Below are 23,969 nucleotides of genomic sequence, written 5' to 3' on the forward strand. Positions count from 1 at the left end.
TGACACAAGTGAACGTCTTCCTGTCTACAACATTTCGTTTTCCTAGGTTAAAAACTATGTGCTGTGCATACTGGTGTTGGTTGGGACCCCACTGGGGGGCAACCTTCAGAGGTCCAACCCTGCCTGAAACTAGGAAGAGGTGGAGATCTACTGCTGAGCAATTTTTTTTCCCTCTAACCCACACCCCAAAAGGCCTACACCCCATTCTCCAAAAAGGTACAGTAACTCTGTGAGTGACTGACAAAGTTAGAAGTAGCTCTATGTTCAGCCACCCCTGTGGCTGCAGCAAGAGGAACATATATATCAGGAATGTGCAGTACTGAGGACTTACTGTAAAAGAAAAAATGCGGCAATCATTTCACATGCCTTCACAACTGACCTTAGGTTCGAAGTATCCATACTCTGGGTCAACTACGTGTGACCGATCTGCAGGTAATGGCCGTGAAGAGGACAGCTTCTGAGATGGCTGTGGAAAAAAAGTGCAATTATGAGATACTCTGATGAGAATGACAACAAAAACTGCAATGATGACAACAGCAAAGATGACAATGATGATGATGATGATGGTATTATGAAGATGATACTGCTGCCTCTGCTACTCCTGCTGCTTGATGATGATTATGTTATAAGGACGATACTGCTGCTTCTGCTACTGCAGTCTGGTTCAAAGTGATATGAAACCAATGGAGTGCTGATATGTGATCACTTTAGCAAGGCACTAAAGAAGATCTTATTTGGGAATTATACCACATTAAGAAAAACCTGTGTTGTGCAAATGATGTACATATTGTTAGCAGAGGATAAATGTGTTGTGGTATTATATATCCATCCATCCATCCATCATCCAATCATCCTACATTACCCCAAGAGGAGCGTAGGAGCCCGGGGCTAGGCAGTTGGTCTCGACATTTAAGATGAGAGTGACCAGCCTCACTCATCCCTGTGTTGCACTGCATGAGCAATCAACCCCAACCACTCCTTGGACGTCGCGTTATTAAGAATTCGTGTACTCTGAATACACAAACTTATGGGAAAAATTACATATGGGCGGCACCCCCCATCATAGGCAACCCTTGAGACTCTTTTCAGACCTAAGTATTGTACTGTGCAGGGAAACTATCTCAGACATATTACCTAAGATAAAGTAAACCAACAAGATTATGGTTTTACTAATTCAACAAGGATATGGTTTAACTAAACCAACAAGAATATGGCTGCTCACCTTAACCTAAGAGGACAACAGGCGAATTGTCTCCTGCACCACTCGGTTTCAGGACAATTCAGCATTGAGTCAATTTCCTGTCATTAATGAAGACAGCTATGGGTGACGCTAGAATAATTCAAAGGTGACTACAGCGAGGAAGAAACAAGTTAATTAAACCATCAGTGGTGGAGAGTGGAGACTTGTCTATAAGCCATTTCCTGGGGAGGATCAAGAAGATCATGCAATGTCTGAGGTGTCAGAAATAGACTTTGAAGGGTTTATGAACGAAGTGAGTGCATTAGCTAGTGAAAGTGTCGAAAATGCAGGTGACGAGAGTGGTGAGGAAGGTGGTGTGTCGAGTGGTGCAGGAGAGAATTTGCTGTCAAGTCAATTCGCAGTTAGACAATTCCCCGTCAGGACAATTTGCACCCTGGACAATTCCCTCTCATTCTACAAATACAGTATTCTTATTATTAATTAATCAATACTTTAATAACCATCAAAGTCTATGTTCAATAGCATAGGCTTTGGTTATTATTTATAAGTTGCACCTTTAGTCGATATTGACTAAAGGTGCAACTAATAAATAATATCCAAAGCCTACGCTACTGAACATTGACTTTTATGGATCCCCCTGAAATATAGTTATTAAAGTACAGAGGTATATGAGAGAGGGGGGTGTGAGTTGGGAGCAGGGCAGTGAAATGGCGGGGGAAAGGGCGACTTGGAGGCGATTTGTTTGTGGCCACCACAAACGGGATTGAGGCGTCTGGCAATAGATAGATAGATAGATAGATTGATTAATTAATAATAAGTATACTGACGGGGAATCATCCATGTTTTGACGGGGAGTTGTCTGACAGCGAATTGACGACGACGAATTGTCTCAACCCTAGTGTGCAACTCCTGCACCACCCGACACTCCACCTTCCACACCATTCTAGTCACCAGCACTTTCGACACTTTCACTAGCTAAAGCACTCACTTCATTCACAAATCCTTCAAAGTCTATTTCTGACACCTCAGACATCGCATCATCTTCTTGATCCTCCCCAGGAAATGGCGCATCGACAAGTCTCCACTCTCCATCACTGGTGGTTGGTGCTTCTTGGGGTGGCAATGTCATGTGCTCTGTGTAAACCCCAGATATGGGCCTCTCTTCACTGCCGTCTCGCCTATTACGAGTTCAATTCGCGTCACTATTAAAAAATACACTAAAATTCAATAAAAAATAGGTTCTCACGTACAATGAGGATTGCATACTCTGAACTCGCGGTCTGTGGGGAGCAACTGTATTTGAACTCTCTCACCAATTCCAGTCTCTCTCCATTCACTGCAACATCACACTGGGATTCACCTTCTCTCTCAATTACCATCACTTTACTCTTTTCTACATTTACTCTCATGGAACGATGCTCACAGTCATAAATAAACTCTCCATTAGTCTAACAAGTTCTTATTCAGTAATTGCGAGTAGTACTGCAGCATCAGCATACAACAAATTTGAGATATTCCATCCATCACCAATCATTACCAATGCCATCCCTCTCTCCATTACTTGTGTTTTTACTTCTCTCATCACCCCATCCATATGTATGTTGAACATCAAATGAACAAGACTCAAGACAAGTAGTTTATGATGCATCACATCCAGCAACTAAACCAAACACTCACTGTGATGTCCTGTGAGGTGACATAAACACTCCTTAGTCTCTGCAACAACTGATCATCTCTCTCTTCAAGCTTTCTCTTCATTTCATCAGGCTGGGCTGGAATGCAAAGCAGACAAATATTTCAAAATTTATCTATGATATACTCCTAACATTTAAGATGAGAGTGACCAGCCTCACTCATCCCTGAGTGGCATTATGTGAGCAATAAACCCCAACCATTCCTTGGATATAAACCTACACAGGCTCAATCCAATTGGAGCACCTTAATTACCAACTAAACCACAAGGCGCTATAATATGGTTATATGGTTACCCCCCAGTGTAGTAAATGGTTTCCTGGTGTACCGGAAACCATTTGGCTTGTCACTCAGTGTAGAGTCACCCATGGGAAGAAAGAAGGGGAAAGAATGATGGAAAGAATGCAGAAGAGGGAGTGTAAAGTCACCCGTGGGCAGAAGAAAGTCAAAAGAATGAAGGAAAAAAAGACAGAAGAAGGGAGGACAAGAGGAAAAGGAAGAAACCCAAAGCAGAACTACATCGAGTGAGTGGATGTGAGCATCTATTTTTTAAGTGGTTCAATCACAAGAATTTAGTTTTCCATTATGCTTGGCAATGGAACATTATTATTAATTAGAGCAGCATTCATTGTATTTGCTGGACCTTCTAAATGGCACAACCAAACTACATATCAATCAATAACAGGTAGGATTAGGGTCAGCACAGAGGGAGAGTAAGGGGTCACATACACCCCTTCCTCAACCACAGAGGCAGAGTAGTAATGCAGGGGCTCAAGCAGGAGCAGTGTGCTAACTATCACACATCTCCTAGCTGAAAAATTATTCGCATGTTTATCTTCATTACCAGTACTTGTCGTTTGTACTGTACATTACAGGTCTCCCTCGTTGTTTGATGTTTCATTTTACGATATTTTGCATTTGCGATCGTTCGTTTTTAGTACCAATCGTTTGTTTTATGACTGAGCTCCCCCGCATTTACAATAGGTGATGTGGAGAAATCCCCTGCTCACAGGCAGATCACCTGAGAGTTGTGTGGCATACCCACCCCGCGCACACAGTTTCCCGTGCTTCCGCCAACCAAGCATCACTGGTTCTGAGATGATTCTCCATCAAGTCAATTCAGCATCAGGCAATTCGCCTTCAAAACATGGACAATTCCCCGTCATTCTATAAATATACTTACTATTAATCAATCAATACTTTAATATTTCAGGGGGATCCATCAAAGTCTATGTTCAATAGCGTAGGCTTTGGATATTATTTATTAGTTGCATCTTTAGTCAATAATTAACTTGTTTCTTCCTCAATGCAGTCGCCCTTTAATTTTATTCTAGCATCACCCATAGCTGTCTTCCTTAATGACGGCAAATTATCTTGTTATTTTTGTGATGGTAAATTGACTTGACGGCAAATTGTCCCAAAACCGCATCACTGTCCAGTCTCACCTGCACGCTCGTTCAGCTTACAAACTCTGTTGGTCTGTGTTCATCAGTGCCCAGGATATTACTATTTTTCCTGCTCTTCATACTGTACCATATTTCATGTTGTTGTTTATGCTATTTCATGCGTTTATATCTGCAAATGTTCATTCATATGCACTGCAGCACATAAAGCATCGTTATTATTGCATATTAGATCACTTGTGTTGGGTTTCTTATATACGAGTCCAGGAACACATCCCTATTTTTCCCATTAAACCTTAAGTTCGCTGTACGATATTTCGGTATACGACTGCATTTCTAGGAATGCATACCAATCGTAAAGCGAGGGAGACCTGTGTGTGAATTTTTTTGTTACATGAATAAAAAAAGTAATCTCTCAAATATCCAGATAGCCATTACCCAGACAATCCAATACCCAGATGCTGTGATCTGGCTGTTCGAAACAATTTTCTGTACATTTTTTCATAATATCCGGGCAAAATGCTTGCATCAAGGTGGAAATTATGGCCGCATGAACATTTTCACATCCAGCCAGGCAGGAACAGCCCGGTTGTGCCACCCTGTCTGGCTGGGTAATTCACCAGGCGACCACCAGAAACCCCCTCAGTCATTTTCAGTTCCTGCATGGTGACAATGGAGTAAACATCTCTTCTTGGACAGTTGCTATAGCGACGCACATCATGGCTTTTGTGGTTGTTCCCTACCTGCTTCAGACCTTGCTATTCTTTGCATGCCTCTTCCTAGGGAGTGTGATGATGGCCCCTCCACCAGGAAAAATGAAGAGGGTAATGATGACTCTGGAGATGCGAGAAGTTCTGGGTAAGACTGATAAGGGATGGTCGAATCATGACTTTTATTTTATTCTAGATTACTGTACCATGATTTTATTCCATTCTACCATCATGTTCTGTGTGTCCACTGGATTTTTCTTGTGTAGTCATTTTTTTTTTTTCATGTCTTCATGTCACAGCAGGGTATGGCCCTGCAGTGGTGATTTCTTGTCTGTGGTTGATGGGTCTGCTTGACCATGGTAATTGCTTGGCTGTGGTTTATAGGTCTGCTTGACTAAACAGAGTAATGTTAACCCACTGTGTCCGGGTGACGTATGCGTGATGACCTGGGGATGCTCGGGTGACACATACCCGGTATACATGATTTAGCGTTTTGCGGCAGTTTGAATATTCCACAGGTTATTTCTACTACAAGCAGCCACTGGCAACCCTCTTGCACGCATCTGAGTCATGTTCCAGTTACCTGCTTTCCTCCGTAATGGACAGACCTACGCAAAAAGTTTTCCCTGTGTTCGGACCCTTGGCTGAGCGCCCACATCCGCCGACTTCAATATCAATGAAGTCCAATGGCCAGAAAAGAAAAGGCCTTAGTGCAACAGGGATAGAACTCGAGGTGACATTATCGCCACTTGTGAGTGGAGAAAGTGACTTCCTCTCAGGAATGCGACCACCATAGAGAATGTCGATACTTATGCATCGTGTGAGGAGGGTGGAGGACGTGAGTCCTCCACTGTGTGCAGATCGTTTCCCCCTGTACATTCATCTGCTAATTCCGATGATGGGAATGGTTCAGAGGGTATTGACGATCCTGGAGAGGGGGACAATGGTACGGATGAGGAGATGGAAGAGAAGGTAGGGAGTCTAGGAAGGAAGGAGGTGGAGGAGGGAGGGAGGGAGGAGGAAATGCTGTGCGTCATGCCTCACGCCACCGCTCTGTCTATTTACGTGAATAATGGAGGCAAAAAGTTTGTTTCATGATAAAACCAATGCCTTATTTTGTATTGAGAGTTTTCGTGTATGTATGCTTGTTATGATAAAAAAGTACAAATCACAGGAAAAAAATTCTGTTATAGTGGAAAATATCATGCAGTCTACCTCTAATACCACTACATCTCTTATGCACCCACTTATCACAAAAACTGCACAATGTGGAATTATTTCCCACATCCTTGTGGCAAACCATACATGGCCACTCTCCCTCTTCTCTGACAGTACTGTACTGTCACCAACCCTAGATACTGTCACCTCTGTTTTATATGCATTTACTCTCAAACTCTTGTGCCCCATACCATCTCTCCACTTCCTAAATCTTTCCTCTGCCTCCCTTTCACTCTCTGCAATCAACATCAAATCATCGTCGTACAACATCTCCCATGGAAGACCAACTCTGAAACCATGTGAGGGGACTTTGGGCACCATGATAAACAGTAAAGAGCTCAAAACTGATCTCTTATGCACACCTAAATTTACAGAAAACTTATTACTAAAATCTCCATTCACTCTCACCTGGGTGTGAGCACCCACATACATAGTCATGACCACTCTTAGCCACTTCTTGATCTAAATGCCCATTTCACCACCTCCCTAAGGGCACTGTCAAAGACCTTTTCTAAATCAACAAAAACAAAGTACAGATCCCTTTTCCTTCCTATATATTTTTCCTGAAGCTATCAAACAATAAATATGGCAACGGCAGTCCCTATGCCTGGCATAAAACCAAACTGCATCTCACCAATATTCACTCTTTCTCTAATTATACCTCACAGAGCTCTCTCCATTATCTTTATTATGTGGTCCAAAAGTTTTCCATCAATCCATCCATCCATCATCCAATCCTATGTTACCCCATGAGGTGCGTAGGAGCTTGGGGCTAGGCAAGTTGGTCCTGACGTTTAAGATGAGGGACCAGCCTCACTCATCATTGAATGGCATTACGTGAACAATAAACCCCAACCACCCCTGGGATATAAATTTTCACCCGCTCAATCCGATTGGAGTGCCGTAATTACCCACTAAACCACCAGCCACCAAAATTCGGTTACATGGTTACCACCCAGCAGAGTAAATGGTTTCCTGGTGTACAGGGAACCATTTGGCTTGTCACTCAGTGTTGAGTCACCCACAGGCAGAAGAATGAGGAAAGAATGAAGAAAAGAAAGACAGATGGGGGAGTGTAAATCACATGTTGGCAGAAGGACATGGAAAGAATGAAAGAAAGAAAGAAAGACATAGGAGGATGGAAGGAAAGAAGGATGGAGAAGTAGGGCAGACACCTGAGAGCAGCATCTGTCCAGAGCATCACCCTTCCCCGTGTACACATTTACAATCACACTCTTCAGCTAGTCATCTGAGACAACATCTATCTATTGCCAGATGCCTTAATCCCATTGGTGATGGCCACAAATGAACTGCCTCCATGTTGCCCACTCCCCCGCCATTTCACTACCCTGCTCCCAGCTCACACACCCCTCTCTCATATACCTCTCCACTTCATCCAACCATCTCATCCTTGGCCTCCCCCTCCCTCTCCCACAAACAGATCACCTCCATGTCGCCCTGTCCCTCACCATTTCACTGCCCTGTTCCAAGCTCCCATCCCCCTCTCTCATATATCTCTCCACTCCATCCAAACATCTCATCCTTGGCCTCCCCTTTCCATCTTACTCTCATAAACCCTCCTTGTCAGTCTCTCATTCTCCATCCTCTCCACAGGGCCAAACCACCTCACTGTTTCTCCTAACGCTTCCTATCACATCCACATCCACACCACAATGCTCCTTCACTTCCACAGTTGTCAGTCTGTCTCTCCATGTGACTCCACATGCTCCTCTCAAATAACTCATTTCCACTGCTCTCACTCTTGACTTCTGTCCCTCCAACAAGGTCCAAGCTTCACTTCCATAAGTTAGAGTTGGTATCACAATACTGTACTGTCATGCAGTAACTTTTTCACTTCCATGCTCACTTCCATGTTTCTTATCACTGCTTTCGAACAGCAGCAACCTTTCTTCCTTGCTGTACCCTTTCAAGCATTTCACCCTCTAAACCTCCATTCTTACTCATCACACTACCAATGTACTTAAACACACTCACATCTTCCATTTCCTCCTCATTCAACCTCATTGTACATTCAGTGACTTCATTTCTCTTGAAGACCAAAACTTTACCCTTCCCTAAATTCACCTTTATATTCTATTTCTTACACACTCTCCCAAACTCATTCACCAAGCATTGCAGCTCCCCTTTGTCTTCACTTAATAAAACAGTATCATCTACAAACAACAGTACAGGGAGTTTCCACACACTGCCCTCTCTCATTAAAACCGATTCCAACATCCACTGCCCTACCTTGTATCTCTTTTATAACCCCATGCATATACAGACTGAACAACCATGGAGACATGACACACCCATGTTTCAATCCAACCTTCAAATAGAAAAATTAACTCAGTTCACTATCCACATGCACTGCAGTCTTAGCACCCTCATACATATTCTTCACAGCATTCAGCAACTTCCCATTTACTCCATATGTTCTTAATACTTTCCACAATCCTTGTCTATCCTCCCTGTTATATACGTTCTCCAAATCCATGAAGGCCACATACAACTTCTTTCCCTTCTCTAGAAACATTTCCAGTAAAGACCTAAGAATGAATATCTGATCTTCACTACTATTTTCCTTCCTAAAACCTCCCTGTTCTTCTCCAACTAATTCCTCTGTTATTTCCCTAACTCTGTTGATAAGTATCCTACCATATACTTTTCCTATTACACTAAGAAGGCAAATTCCCCTATGAATGCCACACACTTCTTTTTCCCCTTTTCCTTTGTACAGGGGAATAATTATACCTGACTTCCAATCCTTCAGGACTTTACCTTCCTACCAGGTCAATCTACACATCTTCCACATCCATTCTGCTACTATCTCTCCCCCATGCTTCAGCACTTCACCACACACTCCATCAACTCCTGGGGCTTTCCTTTTCTTAAGTTCCTTCATTGCCTCCACAACTTCCATCATACTGATTTCTTCCTCTTTTCTCATATCCCTCCTTCTCCCAGCCATTCCCCAGCCACTTATACTCGCATTACTTTCATTCTATGTTCAACAATTCCTTAAAGTGTTCTCTCCATTTGCTCACTTTTTCTCCCTTCTCCACTAGTAATCTACCAATTTTATCTTCCACTCCCAGAAAAATTTCTTTAACACCCTGTCTAACTCTCTTTACCTCTTTCCAGAACATTTTCTTACAATCCTTCCACTTTACACTCAAGTTCCTTCCAAATTCTTCATCCACTCTCTTCTTGTTCTCTTATACTAATCTTTTCACCTCTCTCTTCCTCTCTACATATCCTTCTCTCAACTTCCTCCACACCCCTGTTTCTCAACCACTCACTATATGCTTTTTTCTTTTGTGCCATAGCTTGTCTCACCTGCTCATCCCACCATGCTGTTCCTTGCACCCTCTTTCGTCTTCTCTTCACCCCGCACACCACCTTACATGCTGCATAGATTTCTTCTGTGAATATCTCCCACACACCTTCCACATCCCCCATCGGGGATAACACACTCATACAAGTATACCTCGATATACGATACCTCTAGATGTGATACCCTGGCTTAACGATGAGGGTAGAAATACCACCACACCCTGCCTCACAATGGCCAAATCCTGGTTTAACAATGGGTTTTGATTAAAAAAAAAAAACAATTTTGAAGATATTTTTGGCTAAACTGTGTGTTTTGGTTGATTTATAAACTGTTTTTTGACTTCGATTAATGTTTTAGCCACAGGTGGGGTGAACATAGCCATTTTGGGGTACAGTTTACTAAGCCTGATCTTTTCCAGACTTATATTTGACAATTTTCAGATTTTATGTATTGGTTTTAGTAAATTCTTTATAGGTGTTAGGCTTAAGTTAGGTTCTTTCACAGCTATTAAGCCATTTAGATTGTTTTGAAACTTGTTTTTGAACTCATTTGGGTGGGTTTAGGACTTGGTTGGGGGGGAAACCCAAGGCTCAAAAATGCATCCCTGTACTTTACATGTTAAATCTACCTTGAGATACAATACCCTGCCTAATGATTGGTTTTTACTTAACTAGCTGCATTGTTAAACCGGGGTATGCCTGTATATGATTTGGTCCTTCATTACCAAATTACAGTAGCTGTACAGTACAGTAATACATGTCCCATTAAGCTGTTCATTTCTTACAAGCTGACACCCTTGCAGCACCATACGGTTTAAAATAACAATCAATAATTATGACCCATTCAAAATGCAACATTTACAAGAACTGCACTGACAAACAATATGCCATAACAAACAATGTTCATATCAATCCATGTTTTCTTTAGGTTACTGTAAACTACCATTACTAATCAAATTCATATAATTCAAAATGCAAATTAACTGAAAGGATACACACACAGGTTGACAAAGATTAATACTGTATGGAAGATGTTGAAATTGCAGTTTTGGGAGGGGATTTAAATGGTCTTGTAGGTGAAGCAGCTCAAGGATATGAGGGGGTACATGCGGTATGTGCATATGGTACAAGAAATGAGGAGGGGGAAAGGATACTCGAGTTTGGGGAGGCAATGAACATGACTGTGTGCAACACACATTTTAGGAAAAGAGTAGGTTGATTACATAAGTCTGGGGCAAATAGTAGCCAGATAGACTATTTCCTGGTAAGGAGGGCAGATAGGAGGTTGGTGAGAGATGTTAAAGTTACAGGGAGTAAGAAGTGTGTGCAGCAACACAAGTCACTGATATGTGATGTGGTATTTAACCCCTACGCGCCGGTTGACATGTATAGCCGTAACAATTTCGGCCACGGAGCAACGCCAGTTGACGTATATAGCTGCATGCGTCTTCCCGCCACCCTTTAAGATTTAACTTATCCTTACTCATCGATGGGGCCAGCTGGAGACGTGGGGATATTTTCAATTGAAAGAGGAAGAGTTAGTGAGTCTTATGTATCTTTAATTTTTTTCTCTAGCTGTTATAGTTTGGGAGATAGTAAGGTTTGAAGTAAGGGTATTTTTTCAAAAATCACGGAAATCCCCTGTAGGGAGGAGTGTGCGACATCGGAAATCCCCCAGCGTCTAGAGGTTAAGCAGTAGGTGCTGAAAAAGAGGACTTATAGAAGTTGAAAAACCAAGCAGTACGGGATGCATTCTACACTGAGAAGAGTGGTGGCTGAACTAGGGGCCACAGACAGAAGTGTTAATGAACAGTACACAGCTCTAAAGAACAATCTCCTAAGAGTTACTGATTCAGTGTGTGGATGAACAAGGGACCCTCCCAAAACAAAAAGTAACTTGGTGATGGGATGAGGGTGTAGAGGCTGCAGTTAAAGAGAAATGAAGGCATTTTCCAGGAATGGAAAAAGGGTAGTAACAAAGAGGAATACTTGGCTGCCAAGAGTGGGGCATGAAAAAGGTTTTACAGGGCAAAACCTAAGTCTCGGAGACTTTTACTTGATAACCTAAAGAGCGTGGACAGGAAGAATGTGATATTTAAGGTGGCAAAACAGATGAAGAGGAAAAACCGGGATATCAGAGGTGAGCAGCGTGTGAAGAACGACAAAGGAAAGGTAGTGGTGAACAGTGGGGTTATTAAAGATGCCTTGAGAGAGCATTACAACCAGTTCTTAACTGAGGAGTTTGTCTGGAAGAGGGAAGGTTTGGAGCCAGCATATCCAATGTTTGGCCCTTGGTCTTTGACTGATGCTGCTACTATAAGCAGGGCAATTGGCAGGATGTAGGTGGGGACAGCAGCAGGTGTGTATGGGATGATTGCTGAAATGCTAAAAGCCTCAGATGTTACAGGAGTGGGGTTAGTTAATGACTTGATAAATACAATTACATATGAGTGTGTTGTCCCAGAAGATTGGTGGAAGAGTGTAACTGTAAATGTGTACAAGGGGAAGGATGATGCCCTGGAAAGAGAAAATTATAGAGGCAAAAGGTTTTTGAACTGGATAATGAAGGTAATGGAGAGAGTTCTAGAAGGCATGATTAGAGAAAGAGTGAATACTGACAAGATGCAGTTTGGGTTAATGCTGGGCAAAGGGACCACTGATGCCATATTCATTGTTCAACAGCTTCGGAAAAATATATAGGGAAGAAAAAGGATCTGTACTTTGTTTTCGTTGAATTGTAGATGGCCTCTGACAGAGTCCCTTGAGATGTGGTGAAGCAGGCAATGAGAATGCTTGGGATCGAGTGGCTAGTCAGAGTGATTATGGCTATGTATGTGGGTGCTCGCATCCAAGTAAGGGTGAATGAAGATTTGTGTGATGAGCTTTTCGTGAGTGTTGGTGTGCATCAGGGACCAGGTTTGAGCCCCTTGTTCTTTATCATGGTACGGTACCTGAAGCCCTCACATCACTTCAGAAATGGACTCCTATGGGAGATGTTGCATGCCACTGATTTGGTGTTGACTGCAGAGAATCAAAGGGAGACGGAGGAAATATTTAGGAAGTGGAGAGATGGTATGGGGCACAAGGGCTTAAGAGTAAATGCAGATAAAACAAAAGTGATGGTATCCAGGAATAGTGGCAGTACTGTCATGTAAGGGGGAGAGTGGCCATGTGCGATTTGCCATAAGGGCGTGGGAAGTAATCCCACCTTGTGCAATGTTTGTAATAAGTGGGTGCATAAAAGATGTAGTGATATTAGAGGTAGACTGTGAGATAAAGCTGATTTCATGTGTGAGGTGTGTCGGGGAAAGCAAGTGGAGATTCAGGTGTGAAAGGATTAATCTTGCTGGTGAGTCTCTTGAGTGTGTGGAAGAATTTTGTCATTTAGAAGACATGTTATGTGCTTACGTGCTGGAGTTGGGGCTGGAGCTAGCTCTGTGGCTAGAGCGAGGAGTGGTTGGAAGAAGTTCAGGGAGCTGTTGCCTCTCATGACATTGTGAGGGCTCTCCCTCCGTGCTAAGGGATCTTTGCATGCAGCATGTGTTAGGAATGTAATGCTGTATGGTAGTGAGACCTGGGCAGTAAAGGAAGAGGATATGCACAGGCTCAAGTGTACAGAAATGACAATTTGATTAGTTTGATGTGCAGTGCATCCTTGAGTGAGAGACCTTGCGGGGGGGCTAGGTTTATGATGGAAGAGCTGAGAGGTAGGATGGGACTGGAGTGTATTGGTGTTGTGATGAGAAGAGGTAGATTGAGATGGTTTGGGCATGTGGAGACAATGAGGGATGATATCTGGATGCAGAAAGTGAGAGATGTTAAAGTTAGGAGTAGGGCGGAAAGTGGAAGACCAATAAAGACCTGGGACGAGGTCACTGAATGTGATCTCAGGGATAAGGTACTGTACTAAATACGGAAGCTGCCAGACATCAAGCAGCGTGGACAATAGCCATTAGGTGACCAAGGCCGATGCATGCAAGCATGTTGGAGCCTTTAACAATGAAATTATATTTCATGTCATTCAGCAATCATCATAATCATTCAACACATCTTTAATCAAATGTTACTTTTTTCTTTATCTAGTGGATTCCTATATGAAATAGAAACTTACCAAGAACAGACTCTTCAATCAACTTTGCGGTGGATTCATGCCTGGGTGCAACACTACGCTTCTCTTTGCCAATTTCCTTGAAGGCTCGCTCCTCCAAGTTGAACTCCTTCAAGGGCCGTCTGGCTCTTCTGCCTAGTGATGACATGGCTTTACCCATTCTGTTAATAAAATGTACACGTAACTAAACTATCATAAATTTTATCAACTGTATTCTTCCATTTAAAGTTACAGCAAATACCTCCACCCTGATAATGTTTGTCTCTGTTACAGGAACTCTCTATATAACTATACTTGTCTATAGCCAGACACTTTAGTTTAATTCCAGAGTAAGGTGGCCACAAACAAGTCACCTACATGGCACCCTGTCCTCTGCCATTGTGCTGTCCTCTCTCCAACTCAGACCATCCTCATTCATATAGCTCTCCACTTCATTCTTAGTCTATTATTCCCTCTCCCACTACAATTCATGTACATACACTCTCCTACTGTAGTTAGTGTTATGCTCCATTCTCTCCACGTGGTCAAACCATTTCAGGGTACTCCAGCACATCCATATCAAACCGACAACACTCCATACTTCCTCATTTGATTGTGTATCTCCTCTTATCCACACACTCAAGTTAATCTACCCTGAGAAAAGCTATTCAATTTGAACTAGGCTACTTTCTTTTGGTGTCTTACCATACAGTAGTCATCACCATCATCCCAATCTCTTTTTCAGACCTAAAGATGAGCTGAAGTAGGCTTCAGAAAGCAAAAAATGAGAAAAGTAGCAGCAGTAGTAGATGCAGTCCCAGCTTTATCTAAATGTAAACCCAGTAGACTGCTGCCTGAACTGCCCCTCTCCTGCAGTCCACCACCTTCTTTTTGTGGAACAGAGATGGGAGGGAGGGACATCTGCAAAACAGGAGTGGAGTGTCCAGCTACAGGCAGCTATACTGATGCAACCCTGGGAACTCATCCCTCTCTAGCATGAGAGGGAAAATTAATCAAGAGGGAAAATTAATCAACAGCATGTCCATTGTAATATGTCACACATTCATTCACTCACCATTAACTGAATAGCTACACAACCAAAAATACTGCAACTTAACCTAACCAGACCCAGAAGGCCATAACTGTACTTAGACTGTGAAACTCCATCTAATTAAGGTGGTTCATGGCCATTTTATTTACCTATCAGTATACTTCACACACAGAAAAGAAAAAAAAAGGTGTTTTCTTCATACAAGAATTTACTATTCACACACTCCACTTGATATGAATGAGTGTGGGAAACTTGTGAACAGATAAGGATGAAAATGGAACAGACAGACGGAATACAGAAAAAAGAGACTACCATACTCCAAAAACTGGAGAATGGAAATGAGAGAAAGGAAGTGACAAATACATCTGGGATTGGTGGCACACACAGAAGGAAGCAGTAACTGAGAAGAATGCTCAGAAGAGGATAAGGATAGGAAGCCAGCTGGTGCTGAAGTATAGTTGTGGCATGCAGAAATGATAAAATGCAATGGAAAGAATGGAATGAACTTAGAGTAATATATGTTTACTAGCAAGCCTGAATGAGAGGCACTGCACTAGAGGAGTGGAACAAGGCTGTTACTGCATCACTTTACAAATGTAATGGTGACTGAAGAAAGTGCACTAATTATTGTGGAATAAGTCTGCCGAGTGTTGAAGAAAAGACATATAAAAAAAAAAATTAAAGACAACATTAAACCTGATACCTGAATGTCGATTTTGTGATGAGGGATGGTTCCTGGAGTGACAGAAGTGTGAACCAAATTCAATACAGTCCAGCCTTATTATGCAATTGGGTTGCATCAAGTGAAGACCTATCGCATAATGATTTATCTCATAATGAGGCCAATATAACATGGGTTTGATGGGGTTGGGGAGGATGACTTTGACCCTGAATCTTTATTAAAAAAAAAAAAAAAAAAAAAAAAAAAAAAAAAAATGAAATTTGTTGTGTCGGTACGAGTCGTCACAAAATGTCCCCCCCCCCCCAGGTGGGGGACAACAGTTGGAGAGCCACTGGACAATCACTCCACACAAAAAAGTATGGTATCTATCTATCTATCTATTGCCAGATGCCACAATCCCGTAAGGGGTGACACTTCATTTAATGTCACACACTGCACTATTTGTTAAGCATTTGTGCTGTAGCACCAGTCGAGCAGGGCAGTACTCCTAAGGTGGGTAGAAAGCTGATGACAGGGAGAGCTGGAGCTCCCATTTCATCAGCCCTCAGGACTAGTTCCTGACCATTCCTCTTTGCTGAACTTTTTCAGTGTTTCAGTAACACAGAGAGTAGGCCAGCATGCTCTCTAATACACGTTTCTCTAACTGTCAACACCAAACTACATGCACACTACACACTACACTTCCTTTTCAAAACTGAAAATTAAAAATGGCGCATGATATTGATACCTCGGAGTCCTCAGGGGGAAGGGACCATAAATGCCCCCACCATCCACCACTCTCCACTTAGTTTCAGTTAATTCACATACATCCACTTCGCACCTTCAAGCACCTGGACAATCTCTCTTTCTTTCACCTCATCATTTGCACCCATTACATTCCTTGTAGCTATCCATACCATGTCATTTGTTCAGTCCTTAGTCTTTAAAACAGTCAGAAGATACTGGTATTCAAAGAATGCTATGAAGAGCTATAAAAAAAAAAAAAAAAAAAAAAAAAAGACTTTCCTCTGTCCCCTTAAGCATTACCAAGATGAGAATAACTTCACTGCTGAAACTGCACTGTGGCTTCTGCTAAATATTAACCAACAGTTCTGGTGTTGTTCCAAGTTTCAGCAAGCTTTACCGAAAATGAAGTGATTTTTCAGTTAACATAAGTTTTATGCAGTAGATGCACCTTATTAAATCAGTTCTTTTACTTTCCCAGTCTGTTATAATTTACTGATTATATCTGGACTGGTAAGTAAACATTTCTTGTTAAATCTGTTTCACCGTTGTTTTTAGCTGTTCCATTGTGAATACTCGTTTGAATTTGTTGGCGTAATGGCTGAAGGGACTGTCCTAACCTAAGCATTTAACTAAACCTAAGCTAACCTTATAACAACATAATAATTTAACTTAACCTGCAGTTAGGAAACTGGGAAACAAATTCCACCTTTGAGAACGCTAAGTAAGTTTCTTCCATTACGCTGGAAACATTCAGAGGCAGGGCTTAAGGAATGTGATGATAATAATATGAGGGAATTATTCAGCAAGAAAATGTCCTTTACCACCTTGAAAATAGTCATGAAAATACAGAAAACAAACTAGAGGAATATGAATTGAATTGGTAGTCTTTCTATCTATCTATTCTATCTATAGCCCGACGCCCTAATCCCGCAAAGGGTGGCCGCAGACAAAACGCCTGCTGCTTGAAATAGTGTATGTTTACCTACCGGTATTTCTCTTACAGCATTTCCTGCATCATCGGCTCACAGCTGCTCTTTATTCTGTGAGGAATATGGCAACATCGATATACCTAAAATACTGAAGAACACCTCTATTGACTAAATTACATCACACACACACACACACACCACTACCAGAGCAATTGTAGCCTAGTCCTTCAAGGTAACATTGATCTGTAAACTCGGAAAACTCTTACTATAAACATTAAACCTATTCACATATTAGTCGTAAAACTTAAATCTTCCATTTACCTGATAAATAAACAATTTTAATGCTCCATGTACCTCACAACTTGTATTGCCCTCAGGAATATCTGAGAGTTACTCAAAGTTACCCATATATAACCCCAACACCGAAACTGCGTAAATTAACCCATATTAACTTAATTAAATAAATGTCAGTGAAGACAGTGGTTGTCGGACACGTCTATTAAGAAATGAAAGGAAAGAGATGTGTTGAGTGCAATGCAAAAAAAGAGTTGAACGCTATGAACACTGAAACCCTTTTTTGTTTCCTATCTTCTGGCCTGAAGGCCCAAGTAGCTGTTATTTTATTACGTTTTTATTACATTTGTTTTATTTTTTTATTGATAACGAGATTATTAACTAATTTCTACAGGAAAAAATAATCTAAGATCCTACCACCAATAAACCTACCAAACGAATATTCTCCCTGCAGTACACTATAGCGTCTAAAAGTCCTAAATCTGACTAAATAGCCAGTGTGCTTACACCAATGGGTAAAATACCTTGACCAACAAAACGAGACAGACTTGGTTGTAGATATTATTGTGAATTCACCAGTGATGAGTCTGATGACCCTGTACAGTACCATGTGCAGTTTCTCGGGCACCTGCAGCACACACTGCATCTACGGCAACTCTGGTATATGGAATGTTGTGAAGACCGAAGCGGGATTTGCTAGATAGGAAGTTGTTATACTAGGAGTTTCCTAGCACAGTGGGGTTCTTCTAAACAGGGAGAAACGCCAAAACAGCACTCGAGAAACCTTAAGAGTACAGGGTAAACACAAGAACTCCAGATGGCAAGGCGAAAGATTTATTATTAATTTATTACACTACCCTTTAGCCTTTACGCACAGCTTTACGTCCGAGATCGCGAGATCTATCTGGAGGAAACGGTTAAGTGGGGCGAATGGGAACTGGGGAGGGGGAAATCTGGAGGGAGATGTCCCGGATAAGACACTTAAACTCGCCGTTGGAGTATTCTCTGGAAAAGGAAGGGGGCCGGGGTTTACCTCTACGTCTGTACGGGTGTTGCAGTGTGGTGCATGAGTGGTGATAAGGCTACGGGGGAGATAGGCTATGAACCTGGCTCCGGAAAAGTGGAGGCCCGACGTCTGGCTCTTCTCCCTCGTAGTCTGGCGATGTGATTTGTGCCCAGAGAGGGTCTAGCGGTGAAGGTATAGAAGGGACCCGAGACCGTCGGAACAACAAGTTTATGTCACCAAGCCTGTGATTCCTTTTCCAGAGGCAGGAGGGCACTCTCTACCGTCACGTTGGGGAAGCCTGCTGGACACTGGAGAGTGCACGGTCTGCTACTCCTTAGGGCCGATTCACACGACCCATTTTGGTTCCGACAGGCAGCCCGGCGGCTAAACGCCGTCGAGATTTCTTACATGCATTCTAATGTAACTGTTCTCATGACCCGTCAAGCTGACGGCGGCAGAAGTCCATCAGCCGACAGACACATCACGGATATCTTCTCGAGAAATCCTGCTGGCCGGCTATTATAGCTGGCGACTTGACGCCGGACTGACGGGTAATTGGTAATCGCTTATGTGACCGAGGATACGTCAAGTAACCCGTCTGTTCCACGACTCGCTGTTACTGCCTTGTCAATACAGATAACACATACAGTTCATTGTTTGGCATCATGGACGAAAGGCTGATCGAACTTGTGATTTCTTATGAAGAGTTATTTGATGTGACTAACAAGAAGTACTGTGATAACCTGCATAAAGATACGGAAAGCGATTGGCGAGGAAGTAAACAAACCAGGTGAGTGTGTCAATAGTTTATTATACATTAAATTATAACTCATAATCTTTGCAGGTAAAATTCGGTGTTTGCTTGCCTTAATACAGGATATACTATTTCACTCCCAAGGTACTGCTTCAGTAGGACCACTGAAAATACATCATCTGCCAGTTCTTTATTCAGGGTCCAGAATTCTCCCTAGAACCTTCTCTTTTTCAGTGACTGGTGTACCCATAACCTTCTCATCCTTCCACGAACTTTTTCTTCCTCCTCTTCTTCTTATAGCAATTGTCGCCAAATTCCTTAGCGACCGACCGGCGATGATCCTCACGCAACAATGAGCACACACACACTTAATGACGGTGCTGGATGGACCGGGAACGCGTCATGTGAATACACAACATTCTGACAACGTCAAGCCCACGGACTGCCTGTCGGAACCAAAACGGGTCGTGTGAGTCGGGCCTGATGCATTGCCAAGTCGCCTCTAGTAAGCTCGGGGGTGCCGCATCTAGCAAGCACACTGGAACACAGGAACTCCTGTGTTGCCAAGGGGGCACGGTGACTCAGTGGTAGAGCATCAAGCTCGTAATCGGGGGATTGTGAGTTCGAGCCTTGCCCAGGACTGCCGTGCCGGGAGTGGTAGCGCGCTCCTGTAACCTAGCGGGGCTATACGATGTAATACAGGGTCTAGCTTGGGGGAACGCCATTTCTCCCATTTCTGTGTAGCCAAGCTGCAAGCCCAGTTGTGCTGCCTCTAGCAAGAAATAAGTTGACGAGCCTTCGCTGCTGCTGGTGCCAGTGGCTCGATCAGTGATATGGGTGGTGTGGTGGTTCCGGGCTAGAGGGACTTCCAGCTGCGGGATGCGCCGGCTCCCTGTGTCCTTCTTGGGTGGACACTCATATCCCCGTGACTCGGATCTGGCTGTGTGTATTTTCCCCTGCCCCCCCTTTTAGCCGAAACTGTGGTAGGCCTTTCGACCTGTCATGATGGGGCCCCGGATATTTTACCACCTCCGTCGTCTTGAAAGCCACATCCTCGTGGCAGGAGGTCGAATGGTTGCTCTCGGCTAGTGACAGTGGTTGGTTTGAGCTTGTGGAGGAGGTGGTAGGCTACCAGGAGTGGGATCACTCACTGGGTTCTCTGGTGGGGTATTCAACGAGGATCAAGGAGCTGGGGTGGGGATAACTGGCTAACAACCAGGGCAGGTGCTGGGACTTCTGAAGTGCTTCAATAGATCATGTCAAGGCATTCGCGTTTTGTGGATGCATATAGTTGACTTCCGATGGGGTCAGAGTCTGGCTGGCGCACGCTGTGATGTGCTGCTTACCTTTCCTGACTCGTGCGAGGACGGCGCCTATCGCGACCAAGAAGACATCGCTGTACAGTCGGAAGGACTGGGTATAGCCAGGAAATGCGATTATTGGCGCCGTGGCGAGGTGGTGTTTGAGTGTCACAATCGCCTCGAGCCTAAGGGCAGTCCATTGGAAGGCCTCACCTTTTCTGGTCAGGTTGTGTAGCGGTTTGGTGATGGTGCCGAAATTCTTGACAAACCACCTGTAGTAAGAGTTGAGGCCGAGGAAGGCACGAACTCCTTTGACGTCAGTAGGCAGGGTGATCTCTGCGATGGCTAGATCAGGATCTGGGGCGAGTCCCTAGCGTGAGATAATGTGACCAATGAAGGTGATGGATTCTCTCGCAAGGTTGCATTTGGACAGTTAGAGTTTCAGACCTGCGGCTTGTATGTAGTGCAGCACCTGTCCTATGTAGTCAAGGTATGCTTTCCAGGTGCGTCCGAATATGATAACGTCAACCAGGTAAGCTAGGCAAGTCTCCCAGGTGAGCCCTCATTGGATTTACTCCATTAAGCGGGAGAAGGTGGCTAGCACATTATACATACCAAAGGGAAGGACGTTGAACTCGTAGAGCCATGGGTCGTACACTCACAGGCGAGCCCAACCGGTGGCCTGAAGAGGCCGGCCTGTTCAGGCAAACCTGGACGTGACTCATACCCGAAGGGGGGGGGGGTAAGCTTCGTGCAAGCCTTCAGGTAGAGACTATGTGGCTGTCGACAGAAGCGATCGCCCTGCTTTCCTCTTCGTCTTTTCCATTCCTAGCTAACTTTGTGTGAGGGATCAACCTCAGATAAACGGACCACATGCCCATATAACTGGAACTGACGCTGACGCATTGTGTGGGTATGGGCCCGAGTCTCATGGAGTAGTCGCTCGTTATGTATCTGTCAGTACCAGCGATATTCCATGATCATGTGAGGTCACTTATTGCAGTACATCTAATGCGATTTTTTTTTTCTGCTACCCAAATAACGACAATTAACGTCAAATACAGAAAAGTCCAAATATATATTGAGACTTTGAAATATAGCACCCGAGTTCTGCAGGCCAGACGAGAAATCTGATCATCTGACCGACCGTTATTATGGACCACAATATACCATAATATGCGAATCTTTCCAAAATTTCCACGTTCTTACCATGCTTGGACAGACTGCGCTCCTTCATCCAAGCTACCAAATGTCTGGACCGTGGTCTTGGCCCAAAGAGACCTGTTATCCCTAAGGGTTCGCGTTCTCGTGAAAAGCCAGACAGTCCGATGTAGTGTCGCGGCTACGGCTATTGTTGTGTGAACAAATGGACGCTTAGTGGTCTTCCGGAAAAAGGCATCCTAGCTGGATGTGGACCATAGGGTTTACAGGACCATAAAGGCTTTACATCCAAGGGACTGCTATGGTCGTCTGTAGTAACCATGTTGTCTAGCGGGTTAAGGTGCCCTAGCTGGATGTGGACCACTGGGGTTTATATCTGACAGGATGTGGACCATAAATAATTTACATCAGAGGGACGTATGATTTTATTTTTCACGTAATTCCATTGAAGGACAAACGATTGGTCATTTTGGCCTTGAATAGAGCGGCCCAAACCCTTCTCTCTTAATGGAAAAAAGAAAAAAAAAATAGATGACCAGTTTCTCGTGATACCGTGAGAGAACCAGTGTTTAAAATAACGATGTAATCAGTGCCGCTGAAGAGGGAATCTCCAATAGTAGTTCAAGTCAACAACACATTCAATCAATACAGATGACATGTCCAATATTGTAAAGCGCGATAATAATTGTCACCAAAATTCCCGAACTGGTACTTGTCAACACAAAACATTGTCCGGTTCAGTTAAAAGGAGGCTGAAAATTGTGTTAAGTATAAAGATCTACCTTTGAATAAATAGCCAGACCCATTTGGAATTAATTTTTCAATATATTATGGTAGAATGCTGCAAGTACATACAACGACAATCTCTAAATACAAGACAGAATTATTAGCAAATCACCTCGAGATAGAAACCAAACACCGTCTGCCCGACCAACAGTTGCTGTGTTATGGTGGCGGGTTGCATTTGCACCATTACTGTTTCCGTAAAAAGTATGACATTGGTATTGACAGTTCTACCGAAATTTGGAAGACAAAAGTGTGAGGAATGATGGAGGTTTGCTGTATCGTGGCTTGCTTTAGAAATTACTTATATTACAGTTTGATAGCGTTCTGTAGTGAAGTTCTGGGGGGGGGGGTGAACACGTTAGGTCAGTGTAGGAAGAGGTGGAGGCGCTCGGGTTTAAGTACAGTATATATCTGTCGAAGAGCAGGACTAAGTAAAGCATATACTGGCGTTCGAAGCACAATACCACGTGGCTTTGCCATTTGGTTAACTCCAATAACCACAGTACGGATATACCAATTCTTGCTATTACCAAACTATTTTTTTCAGTAAGGACCTCTAGTGGTAGCAGTCAATCTATCCGTCAATTGCCAAACGCCTTAATCCCATAAGGGGTGACCACAAACATATCGCCTCTGTCATCCTGTCCCCCACCATTTCACTGCCCTGCTCCCAAGCTTACACTCCCTGTCTCATATACCTCTCCACCCCATCCCTCCATTTCATCCTTGGCCTCCCCCTCCCGCTCCCCTCCTCCATGTCACTCACACACTCCTCATCAGTCTCTTGCTCTTCATCCTCTCCACATGGCTAAATCACATCAATGTGTTTCTCCTAATGCTTCCTATTACATCCATATCACAATGTTCCTTCACTTCATCATTTGTCAGTCTGTCTTTCCATGTGACTGCACATGCTTCCCTCAGATAACTCATTTCCACTGCTCTCATTCTTGACTTGTGTCCCTCCAACAAGGTCCAAGCTTCACTTCCATACTTTAAAGTTGGTATCACAGTACTGTCATGCAGTAACTTTTTCACTTCCCTGTTTCTTATCACTAGTTTCAAACAACCAGAAACCTCTCTTCCTTGTTGTACGCTTTCAAGCACTTTGCCCCCTAAACTTCCAACCATGCTCTTCACACTACCCAAGTACTTAAATGCACTCACATTTTCCATTTCCTTCTCATCCAACCTCAGTATACATTCACTGACTTCATTTCTCTCGAAGACCATAGCTTTAATCTTCTCTACATTCACCTTTAGAGTCCGTTTCTTACACACTCTCCCAGACTCATCCACCAAACCTTGCAGCTCCCCTTCATCATCACTTAACCACACAGTATCATCTGCAAACAACAGTATAAGGAGTTTCCAAACACTGCCCTCTCATTAGGGCTGCTCCAACATCCAATGCCCTACCTTGTATCTCTTTCATAACCCCATGGTTTGGTTACATGGTTACCACCCAGCATTGTAAATGGTTTCTTGGCTTACAGGAAACCATTTGGGTTGTCACTCAATGTAAAGCCACCTGTAAAGGAAAGAAAAGCAATAAGAAGTGACAGGAAAGATGGGAGAAATGGGAAGAGAGGAGGGCAGGCACAGAAAAAGAATGATAAAGGCTAAGGAAGA

At 43.3% G+C, this 23,969-nt stretch overlaps 1 protein-coding gene across 1 annotated transcript in view; it reads right to left on the minus strand.

Moving 5' to 3' along the window:
* LOC145414617 (NADH dehydrogenase [ubiquinone] 1 alpha subcomplex assembly factor 4) overlaps positions 1-13,828 on the minus strand; it is a 28,505-nt gene extending 14,677 nt beyond the window's left edge. The window contains exons 1-3 of the mRNA XM_080284382.1: positions 13,672-13,828; positions 2,879-2,973; positions 380-466 (exon numbers count right to left, since the gene is read on the minus strand). Coding sequence (XP_080140508.1) covers positions 380-466; positions 2,879-2,973; positions 13,672-13,828 — 339 coding nt within the window. The remainder of the gene's footprint in view (positions 1-379; positions 467-2,878; positions 2,974-13,671) is intronic.
* Positions 13,829-23,969: the final 10,141 nt, after the last annotated feature.

Source organism: Coenobita brevimanus, chromosome 1, assembly GCF_032717465.1.
Source record: "Coenobita brevimanus isolate Jiangsu-jjx chromosome 1, ASM3271746v2, whole genome shotgun sequence".
In the NCBI taxonomy this organism is placed as follows: Eukaryota; Metazoa; Arthropoda; class Malacostraca; order Decapoda; family Coenobitidae; genus Coenobita; species Coenobita brevimanus.